The following is a 12,074-nucleotide window of genomic DNA, read 5'->3' as shown; positions in this document are numbered from 1 at the left end:
AGTCCCCTTGAAGATCAGAGTGGTTTGCTTTGTTTGAACCCAAAAGAGATGTGGGAGATAATAAATGTATTTTTTTCATCAGTATTCACTCAGGAAATGGGCACAGTGTCCTGGGAAGTAAGGAGAATGAGCAGTGAGGTCATGGAAACTATACAGATTAAAAAGGAGGAAGTGCTTGCTGTCTTAAAGCAAATAAGGGTGGATAAATAAGGGTGGATAAATAAGGGTGGATAAATAAGGGTGGATAAATAAGGGTGGATAAATAAGGGTGGATAAATAAGGGTGGATAAATAAGGGTGGATAAATAAGGGTGGATAAATAAGGGTGGATAAATAAGGGTGGATAAATAAGGGTGGATAAATAAGGGTGGATAAATAAGGGTGGATAAATAAGGGTGGATAAATAAGGGTGGATAAATAAGGGTGGATAAATAAGGGTGGATAAATAAGGGTGGATAAATAAGGGTGGATAAATAAGGGTGGATAAATAAGGGTGGATAAATCCCCAGGATATTCCCACAGACATTGAGGGAGGCTGGTGTAGAAATTGCAGCAGGGGCTTTGGCAGAAATATTTAAAATGTCCTTAGCCACCAGTGTGCTGCTGGAGAATCGGAGGGTAGCTCAAGTTGTCTGTTGTTTTTAAAAAAAAAGCTCCAAAAGTAACCCTGAAAATTATAGGCCGGTGAGGTTGATGTCAGTGGTAGGTAAATTATTGGAAGCTGTTCTAAGAGATTGGATATACAATTATTTGGATAGCCAGAAACTGATTAGGGATAGTCGACATGGCTTTGTGTTGTGTTTACACAATCTTATAATTGTTTTTTGAGGAGGTTACCAGAAAAGTAGATGAAGGAAAGGCTGTGGATGTTGTCGACATGGACTTTAGTAGGCCTTTGACTAGATCCCACATGGGAGGTTAGTCAAGAAGGTTCATACGCTCGAGATTCATGATTAAGGAGTGAACTGGATTCGACAATGGCTGGATGGGAGAAGCCAGAGAGTAGTGGTGGATGATTGCTTCTCAGACTGGAGGCCTGTGACTAGTTGTGTGCCTCAGGGATTGGTGCTAGGACCATTGTTGTTTGTCATCTATATCAATGCTCATGTGATAAATTGGATCAGCAAGCTTGCACTTTACAGGCACTGTGGACAGGGACGAAGGTTTTAAAGACTGGCAGAGGGAAAAGTGAAAAATGGCTGATGGAATTTAATGCAGATAAGTGTGAGATGTTGCATTTTGGAAGGAAAATCAAGAAGGGTCATACACGGTAAATGGTAGGGCACTGAAGAGTGCAGTAGAATAGAGGGATCTTGGAATACAGGTACACAGTTCTCTGAAAGTGGTGTCAGAGGTGGATAGGATTGTCAACAGAGCTTTTTGGCATATTGGCCTTCATAAATCAAAGTATTGAGTCGAGGAGATGTGATGTTATGGTAATAGTGTACAAGACATTGATGAGGCCAAAATTGAGTGCAATCACCTTACTACAGGAAAGACACCAATAAGATAGAAAGAGTGCAGAGAAGATTTATTAAGATGTTTCCTGAACTTCAGGAACTGAGTTACAGGGAAGGTTACAGAGATGCACCTGTAAATTAATAATATAAACATGGGTTAGGACTCTATTCCTTGGAGCATAGAAAAATGAGGGGAGATTTGATAGAGGTATTTAAAATTGATGGGGGGGGGGAGATAGACAGAGTAGGCTTTTTCCACTGAGGGTAGGTGAGATACAAATCAGGGGATATGGATTAAGGGTGAAACAAGAAAAGTTTAGAGGGAACAAGAAGGGGAATTTCTTCACACAGAGTGGTGGGAGTGTGGAGCGAGCTGCCTGCTGAGGTGGTGAATGTGGCTCAGTTTTAACCTTTAAGAAGAATTTGGATGGATTGAAGAGATATGGAGGGCTATGGACTGGGTGCATGTCAATAGGACTAGGCAAAAGAAAATGGTTTGGCATAGACTGGAAGGGCCAAAGAGGCCTGTTTCTGTGTTGTGATGGTCAATGGTTTATGGTTCTATGTTTATTATCTTGGATTTTGAATATTTGATACAATGTGCTGTATTGGATATTTTTGCTGTCATTTCAGTTTTGAATGTTATCATATATTTTCCTGTCCTGCCTCTTAATTTCTGTGTGGATTGCTCTTTCCTTGAGCTGCCAGTGAGTCTGAAGAGTTGCTTTTAGAATAATTGAATGAGCATTTGCTTATTTTTTGTCCATTCAATGTCTCTGATAGAAATGCTTGACTTCAATCCATCACCTCACTGTTTCAACACAACTTGGATTGTGTTCTCTTTGTAGGGCAATTCTTGGCATGAAACTATATTGGAATAATTTTCTAATGTAGTTTTTAAAACATCATTTGAGTTCAAAGATTCTTTAGTTTGTGTGTATCTAAACTGTTCACATTGGCATTGTACTGATGAGTACACAGGAGAGTGGGTTTTTTTTAATATCTATTTTCTCTGGGTTTGAAGCCTGGTGTTGCTCTGATATTCAAATTCCATGTCTTGCTGAGCAACCATCCTGGACACAATTCGTGCAGCAATTAAGCTAGAACTTCTTTGCACAGATGATAATTTTGGAAGGAAAGGCAATTGTTAACAAACTGACTCATGATTAAAAAGTCAGACTGGTGATACTCTGTTTTGTTTGAAGTCAAATCATCGTAGGCTTATCATTTTCCAGGGTCGTCTTGTGGATCTCAGGAGTCAGTATTGTCAATGGGTGCTGGTTGGCTCATAGATATTGTTTTGTGGATTTTTAATCAAAAGCCAGTTGCCTTGCAGGCTTCACTCAACAAGTTGATGATTTCTTACAGGTCGGCTTTTGAATTTTTTCTTAAACACAGGAATTCTGTGATATTTCCGAAAGGAATATCCGCCATCAAGCCGGCTTTGGTCATTTACACTGAAACGAATAAAGCTGGCATTTTTCTGGGTCAGTGTGCTTTCTGGGAGCAAAAGAAGCGGGATGTGTAACTCGACTGTGTCGGTGTCTAGTGTCATGTATACCATGCTATATTTGATTTTTTTTCCCCCCAAAAATGGCTCAAAAATATTTCTGTCTTGTTTGCGAAGTTCAAATTAGGATGGTAATGGTGGATAATGCTGTTGGTCCTTGCATTGGTCATTGTTGTATTGAAAAAGTGTCAGGTCCGTGAAAGACGAGTCTGGATACATGGGTTTGCAATCAAATATTACTTTTATTTTGCGGGAATAAAGCACATGCGCAGAATGTATAAAATAATGTGGGAAAATATGTGCACAATTTAATAAAACATGCACAATTTATAAAAGAGTGTGGGAAAATCTACTGCATGCATTGATCTATAGCAGTGGATTTCATCTTTTTCTTTCCACTCGCATACCACCTGAAGTAATCCCGATTGCATAGGTGCTCTGTAATTAGTAATGATTACTTTAAGAGGTATGTGAGTGGGGGGGAAAATGGTTGAGAACCACTGCTCGAGATCCAATTGTTACTGAAATATTTTGCTTCAGCTGGTGGGCTTCAGACTGTTAAAACTGAGGACAAACCCACAGACCAGCTTGCTCACAGCACAAGGTGACCAGAGACACCTGGGGACTGCTGAGAATGGGGCATGGGATCGATGTTGGGACTGGCCTTTTATAATAATGCCACTCCCTAGCTTGAATCTTCTCTCCCATAATGTCTGAAGATCTGTAAGTCGTGGCTCACTTAACTACATTCAGTAACTGGGCATTCACACCTTCCTTCTGCAGTACCCTTTGATACATACTTTTTATCTCATTCATGAATGATTAAACCCTATTTTGAAAGACTAACATTTGTTCTGTCAAAACCGTGAATTATGTACTTATGAATTAAATCATCTCTCCTTCTCCTCCCAGCAACACATCAATGCTTCACCCACCAAATGAAACGGTGAGTCTACTGGAGAATGCATCACTATTTCACCACCAGCTCATTTCATCTCCAGATTATTTCAGACCTGGTTTCATAGATATCTGAGAGAGCAGACAGCGGGCCACTGGGAGAGTGGGATAGCGGTATTATTATTAAAAATTTTTCCTGTTGACCTACTTGCATGTTTCATCTGTAAGTACTCTATATATAAAAAAAAATACAGTCCACATACACATCCTTCCCTGAGGTGGTCATGGAATGCTGGATAGCCCTTTTTACACAGACAGCATTCTGGGACTGTTACTACCTCTTCTGTTTGGGGGAAAAATGCTGGAACTGGAATGAACCCCATTCTGTCTTTGTGCATTTTTATAAGACAGCAGGTGTTCCATTAAAAAGGAGCAAATGTCCTGGAACAAAATAGCTGTGTAAAAAGGCATAACTGACAATATGGAAACATCATCTATGCAATGCTACTTGATGGCTGACATTGGAATGTCATTGGATTTGATGTGATTATGCTGTACGATTTTTAATTTGCCTGATGGATTTACTTAACTTTGGTAGGAAACTGATTGGAGGAAAGCTGCAATATTGCTGTGAAGAAGATTGAGTGTGGTTGAAATAATTATGAGGCCTTTCATGATCAAAGTTTGAATTTGGATTTAATCTGTTTTGCCCTCTAAGTTAGACTCCTGCTGCCATGTAACAAGCACAGAATGAAGATGAATTTCTGAGCAATTTGAACTTTTACTGCACCACTGCCCTTCCAAATTGACTGTCAAAGTCTTTTGTAAGGTTAGAAAAGGCTAAATATAAAGTTTGTTGTTTTTCCTCAATGTTTGTTGTGTTTTTTGACTTAGAGTTGACTTGTGAAGAGCATGTCTACGTCTAGATGGAAGAAATTCAGGGAACAGCTTTTGAGTCATTTGAAGAGAACCCCTGCAATGACATTTTTGTGCAATCAAAGGAAAAGTGTCTGGACGTTAAGGCTTGAAACTGGCACAATGCTCATGGTTAACAGGGCAACTCACCTGTTCCTTCTGAGATGTTGAACATCTAGTACAATGTTCTGGAGTGGAACTGCCAATTCTCTCTTTGGTTATTGCTAACAGCCTCAGGACTGTATACAGTTACCTTCAATAGTCAGACCATGCTTTTTTTTTTGCTTCATGCTCAGTTATGGCAGGAGTCCATCAGATGACAGAAGAAATGAAACAATAAATAAAGCAAGGAGCTACTCAAATAATTTTTAAAAATATGAGATCTTTTTTCCTGGCCCATGCTTGCACAAAGCAGAATATTTGGATGGCAAAATATTTGAGATGCCAAATCTCTTTACTAGGGGAATGTGGAAGTTAGCAAAAACATGAAAGGAACATGCTGGATACACAAATACTGGAGAAACTCAGCCTGTTGCACAGCCTCTTCAGAAATGAGAGGCAGTCCTTCCTCAGGCATGCTGAAAGGCGGGCAGTGACCAGAATAAAAAAGATGTGGGGAGGGGGAAAGGAGGAGCAGCATAAGCTAACATGATAGATATAGGTGCAAGGGGAGAAGGGAAAAAAAGTTTAGAGATGGGTGAGAGGGTAGAAGAAAAAGCTGAGAATTGAGAGGGTCAATGGGCAGAGGGCAAAGAAAGCTATTTGATTAGGGAAGGGAGACAGAGGGACAGATGAGGGAAAGAGAGGAATCAGGATGGTTTAACATGAATTGGATGTAATTATTGATGCAGTCTGGTTGAAGACGGTTGAGACTGAATACCAGGTATTGTTCTTAAATTTGCAAGTGGCCTCAACTTGACTGTACATGAGACCATGGACAGACATGTCAATATAGCAATGGTGAATGGAATTAAAATGGTTGGTTACTGAGAGGTCCTTGCTGTTGCAATGTACAGAGTGAAGGTGCTCAATGAAACAATCTCCCTATTTGTGTCTAGTGTCCTCCAATGTAGAGAAGACTGCACTACCTCCTATATTACACACTTGTCTGCTGTTCCAAACACCTCTTGAAAGATTTTATGAGCATCTTTTCAGCCACAGAACTCATGAAAATCAAGTAGAAGTAAATCATTATGAATACTTTGAAGTTTGGCTTAGTAAATAGCATTTATAGTGTCTGTAATACCAACATTAATCCATTCTAAAAGTTAAGTTTTACAGGCAACATGTGCAAGGGATCTGGTTTACATGCAATATTGATCTCTCTGGCATTCTAATTTCTTCGTCTATTGATGTAATTTTAGTTTCCTTGCATTCTACCATCTTTATTTTGCAATTCCCCTTGAACTTGGTTGAGTCTGAATTGTTCAGATTTGCTTTGTTGCTGTGTGGCAGAGCACATAATGCTGTTGTAGTCTTGATTGAAATTCTGTATATAGTATTTTGGATTCATTTCCTAAATGGGGATCACAAATGCATGACATTTTAGGCCTCAATTCAATGGTCAAGCCATACCTACTAACCTTGACAAAAGAGATTGATTGTTATTGCTGAAGTGTAAATTAGCTTACATTTTTACACTGTATACGATAAGTAACTTCACTTTGGGCTATCTCAAGGAAATTTAATACCAAATGTAATGACCACTACTTTTTCTCCTTTCTGAAACTAATGCCAACTCCAGAACTATTTTGATATTAGGATAAAGTCATTGGCTTTTTGACTCAAAGCACAGTGACCAGCAAAGAGAGGGGTATTTTCTTTGACTATTTACTGTTAATGAGAGAAAATTCAAACTAGTATTTCTACTTTTTTCACATGCACAGTAAAACATTTTGCGAATTGCTGCCACATTTACAGTACTTTCTCTTGCAGGGCGTAGTGCAAAGCTTGATCTTGAGACATGAAAGGGTTGTCCTTGTGGCTTCATCGGGATCTCATCCTAATTGTAGGCCTTGGATATTGTAGAATAGTTTTTTTTTGCCATGTTGATGTTGACAGTTTAGGGCCTTCCATATATATGGTCTATTTCTCTTTTGCCTTGCTTCACTTTCTTACATTGTTAAAATTGGTGTTTTTCACCTGTTGTCACTCCTTGTGTGTAATCTTGCAATGAATATTCTTTTGTCTTTGGGAACGACCTTACTGGATGATTTCACTTGGTTTCCTTTGGCCTCCACGCTTGCAGAAATAAGTAATTTTTTTTTTCTGTTAAATCCTGATGCAGAAATGTGATTTTTGCTTTTGGCTCACAAAGCAAAGTGAAATTCTTATAATAATCTAAAATGATGTTCATATTCATTTGAAATTTATCTTGGAATCCTCTCAATGTACTGAAATACAACAAAAATTGAAGATACTTTATCTCTATCTGTGATGATCCTTTTTTGCTTAATGATTTGCAATTGACAAACTCCTGATGGATCAATTTACCAGTCATTTTGCTTTCCTCCCAAGGAGAAAATAAATGGATGTGATGAATTTCTTTGGAAATCTGTGATGATATTGTTAACAACATCCAGTACTTTGGCCTGTTATTTTTTTTTGGGGGGGGGGGGTGCTGGGGTGGAGGGAAACTTGCCTAAATGCTAAATTTCCACAACTGGGTTCTTGAGCTGTATCACCGCTGATTTGCAGTTTCCAAGGTGAGTTGCAATATACAATACATTGCTCCAATATTACAAAACTGAGAGGAAAAAGTCCAATTTGTTATCAATTGCGTGTCATTATTATCTTGTGGTCAGTCAGCAATTTCCAGATTGGCTGTTGTGATTAGGAATGTCTTGAATTGCAATGTTGAGATAGTTGTGTTTTAAAATTGAAAAGGTAATCTGAAAACACAGGCGAACCTAAAAGAATTATGGCTCGTTAAATGGAAAATTCCATTAAATCTCCTGGTAGGCTGTTCTGGATTAGAGCCATAATGTTGGTTCAACTAATTTTCTTGGGTTAGTTTTAAGATGGATGTTTTAGTGAACCATCAATGCATAAATTTGATTACATCAAATACAAATATATATTATGTGTGCATGGTAACTCTGAGGAATTTTGGGATGGTTCCCAAGGTATTGGAAACCTTTATTGTCCAATTATAAGGTGAGCTGAAGATTGAAAATAGGCAGTCGCTTTTAAACATTGAGAAGAATGCATCAAATTGCAGCAAATTATAACTTTAAGAGTTGCTGGCCAGATTTTGACAGAATATTTCTCTTGTTTGCTGTTGATCAGAGCCTGATTGCTTTCAAAGAAAATTGTTCTTTTGCCATGTATGATAAGATTTTACAATGAGGAACTATTATTGGGAAAATTAGCTGAGATTGTTAACTTGTTATTTCATTGTACTCTACGACCTTTGTGTAAATGGGCCCTTTGTGATGTGTAGTCATATGGAGAGCATAATGAAATCGTTGCTTAGAAAATGTATTTTTATTATGCTTCAAAAGAACAATATTTTTTCTTGGTAGGTTTTGAAACTGCCCGCTCTTTGGCTTTGCACGGAGCACATGTTGTCCTGGCTTGCAGAAATGGAGTACGGGCCACCGAGGCTACGCAAAAGATACTGGAAGAATGGGTGAGTCCTTCCATGATGTGTGCCAATTTTTACGATGTTATCTTGATGCTCAAAATATGACGTAGTAAATGTTACTTCATGGATCTCATTGAATTTGACCAAGATTTGAAGGTTTGCCAAATTTAAAATATAATGGCAATGTAACTTTAATTCTTTGTGAATCCTCATGACAATTTTACTCTGTTGACACCAGGAAGCCATACTCACTGCAGGCATTTGTTGCTGATGGGGTGAGCACATCCTTGCAGGTGAAACTATCTGCTGGTATTATGACATTATTTCACATACTGTATTCAAGGATTTAATTAAAAATTTAAACACTGGGCATAGTATATGATGAAATTCTTTGAATGGTAAATGTGTAAATTGAATTTCAAGAGAAAAATGACCAGTATTGCTATAGAATTTTCAGGTGATTTAGTTTTGGTATTGTAAATCACTGGTTTTTTTTGTGTTAAAATTTGCCTTGGTAACATTTGAGAAGCACCTCTGGAGAAAGAAATAGAGTTGAGGTCGATATCCTCTCATCAGGACAACACCAATGTTGCCTGACTTTTTTTTTTCAGGTTTCCAGCATCTGCATTATTTTGCTGTGTTGGTTTCGCTAAGCAGTTCAGCCCATAGACCAGATAAGCTGACTGCACATTGTATTTTGATTGTTTCTTTGAAATGTTTGGCAAGACATGACTCGTGTGCCGATCTTCACTGTTCCCCAAAATTGTTGCAGTATTTGGGTCAAAATTGCATGCTGAAGTGGCATTTTCTAATGAATGACATCAGGTAATTGATAAATGAAGAAAGAATAGTTGAAATGTGCTTGTGTTACTCCTTTAAGAGGTTTACATAGATTACACACATCACAGAATATTGCAGCATGTTGTCACAATAGCAGCATTACAGTACCCCCGAGCTAGCCAGTTATAGGCAGTTACTGAATAATACATTCTCAACTAATTGGTGCAACAAATGTAAACTCCAAAATCATATTGTTATTATACAATGGAGTGCTTTTGTCTGTGGCAATTTGCCAACTCAAAGACTGACAACATGTGAGAAAGAGACAGTAGTGGGAACATGCTCTGATATTACTTGCATTTCTATAGGATTGAGATTTCCTCAGGGGAAATTTGGAAGATACTGTTGCAATAAAAATAAAAACCACCATGCAGCCACTTTTCTTTGCAGTGACTCTTCCTGCAGTTTTGTAAACATTTTTATTAGATTGCCAATTTAAAGGAAGCACTATTGCCTCTCAGGGAGATGTGACGACTATTGCAGCTGGCTCTCTGAGCTCCTGGGATCTGTGCACCAAAAGGCATTCAGACATGTTCTGCTATCACTCACCTTGCTGCGGCAATACTGTCAGTGTTTTGCGTTGAGTTAGAAAGTGTATGTATGGAAATTATCATGCAAAAAATGATGAGTTCACTATGAAGTACATTGGGAACATCCAGAGAGATGAAAACATATTTGATTGGCAACTCTGTTTTTCAGAAGTAGTAACTAAACTGGAGTTTTAAGTTGTTTTGTAAATAAGGATTATTCTGCTTCTCCATCTGACAACACTGGACTCTTTTTAAAATGCTTTTCTTCTTTCTAGAATTGAATTCCGGGATAATCATTGAGGTATTCTGTTCAAACCCATAACTTAATGAGTGCATGCTTCACAGTTCATCCATCCAAATACAGTACAACTCCGATGAGCTAAAATCAGATTATCTGAAATTGTTAGTTATCCAAAATTTGTTTTGGAACCGAATTGACTTCACAGGTTGAAATAGAATGGCGATTGTCCTTGTTTCAGGCAACTCCCTCCCCTCTGCTTTACCTTCCCCTATTGACTTTACTCTCCAACTCTCCCTCTCAAACTGCGTGCCACTGTCTCCCAGCTGCAAGCATCGGAAGAATCCCTTGTCCCGGCGTTATCAAGGAGAGTAGCCTCCCAGGAAGGAGCAGGACCTTGTTGCGGAGGTACTGGTGATCGTTGGGGGTGGGGCGGGAGTGTGTGCAGGCCAAGCCTGGGTTTGTGTATCAAGAACCGGGACGTGAAACCGGAACAGCCCCTGCCGGAACAAGCCCACGTGGAGACAAGAGCCTGCTAACTTACCAGTGAGTATTCCACTGGCCCGGGAAACCTCCCGGGGGATTGGTGGAGGCAGTTGGGAGGTCTCAGTGATTGATGGCAGCGTTGGGGGCATATTAGGTATCGGTGGCGGCCAGCATTTTTTTGTGGTGAGAATTAAACATAAATACTTACCTTGTTGTTTGAACATTGGATGCTGTTTTTTTTAAAAAAATACCAATTATCTGAAAAATTCAGTCATCGGAAATGGATATCGTCCTGTCGATTTTGGATAATCGAAGTTGTACTGTATTTTATGTTAAGTTGCCTTTCATTTCAAAATTAATTTTGTTGTTGTTCTTTTCTGTCTGAGCCAGTAACCATCTGCTGGTAGGATAATGTGAAGGGATTGTTCCTGCATGCTGTAATGGTTCTAATGCATCATCTTCTGGACAAGAGTATTAGCAGTTTCTTTTTAATTTCTCCGTTCCACTCTACGGCATCCTCTTGCCTAAACTAGCAGGATTTTCATTGGAAATTCTGAATTGAAGGGAGGATGTTGAACAATATTAGTTTCAGAATCATTATTTCTTGTCATGAACAAGTCACGACATTCGGTGTTTTGTGACAGCATCACAGTGCAAACCTTCATATTATAAACCATCTTACAACAATAAATATAAAAAAATGCATAGAAAGTGAGGTGGTGTCTTTGGTTCATTGATTATTCAGGAATCTGACGGCAGCGGGGAAGAAGCTGTTCTTGTGTCGTTGAGCGCTCGTCTTGAAGCTCCTGTTTTCCTGATGGTCGCAGACTGAAGAGGGCATGTCCTGGGGTGTGGGGGTCTTTGAGGATAGAGGCTGCTTTTTAAGACACTGCCTCATGTAGATGACCTCGGTGGAGTGGAGTCTGGTGCCTGTGATGTCGCAGGCCGAGTTTGCAACCTTCTGGAGTTTATTCTTGTCCTGAGATTCATGCAAGTGACTCATGCTACCTTTCAATTGCAATTTCTGATTGCAATTCCATAAAAATCCTGGCACCTTTAAACATGTTAATTTGTGGGGTTGTCGCTCTCTCTGTGAAATCATGGGACAGGTTGAGAAAAAACAGAAAATACACAATTTTTTTCCAACTTTCAGCCTGAATTCATTTAAAAAAAATTGAAATTACTTTTTCAACCAAAGCAGACTTTCTTACTTATCCATGATGTAGGGACATTTATAAACATTTTGATTTGCATCAGTATAATTTGGTTTTGGCAAATGCATTTCAGGTAGAATTGATGTGTTTGCAGCTTTTCATGTATTTTGCAACCAAAGGTGTATTATGTGGTTTGATGCTGATTAATCTACAGCGATCAAAGGAAATGAAGGCCACAGCAAATCCTACTTTGTTTAATTCCAAGAGAAGTAAATTTCAGTTTGTCATGATGTGTCAAGCATTATATGGGAAACAAAATGTGGAGTGGGGATAGTGTTTAAGTTCAATTACAGTGAATGGTTTCTCTGGCTTACAGTCTTAAGATGATGAACACCTGTCTGCTAAAATGCTGCAGCTGTGCCTCCCAATGACAAATATATTTTCTGGTAGATGTGATGT

The 12,074-nt window shown here is 38.8% G+C and overlaps 1 protein-coding gene across 14 annotated transcripts in view; it reads left to right on the top strand.

Annotated features, from left to right (window-relative positions):
• Positions 1 to 12,074, top strand: part of wwox (WW domain containing oxidoreductase) — an 877,584-nt gene that overhangs the window by 42,638 nt on the left and 822,872 nt on the right. For all 14 annotated transcript variants that reach the window (XM_069902091.1, XM_069902085.1, XM_069902084.1 and 11 more), the window contains exon 5: positions 8,306 to 8,412. In XM_069902091.1, coding sequence (XP_069758192.1) covers positions 8,306 to 8,412 — 107 coding nt within the window. The remainder of the gene's footprint in view (positions 1 to 8,305; positions 8,413 to 12,074) is intronic.

This window comes from Narcine bancroftii, chromosome 10 (genome assembly GCF_036971445.1).
Source record: "Narcine bancroftii isolate sNarBan1 chromosome 10, sNarBan1.hap1, whole genome shotgun sequence".
Lineage (NCBI taxonomy): Eukaryota > Metazoa > Chordata > Chondrichthyes > Torpediniformes > Narcinidae > Narcine > Narcine bancroftii.
Note: the sequence above shows the minus strand (reverse complement) of the source record. Positions and strands in the feature narration are given on the sequence as shown.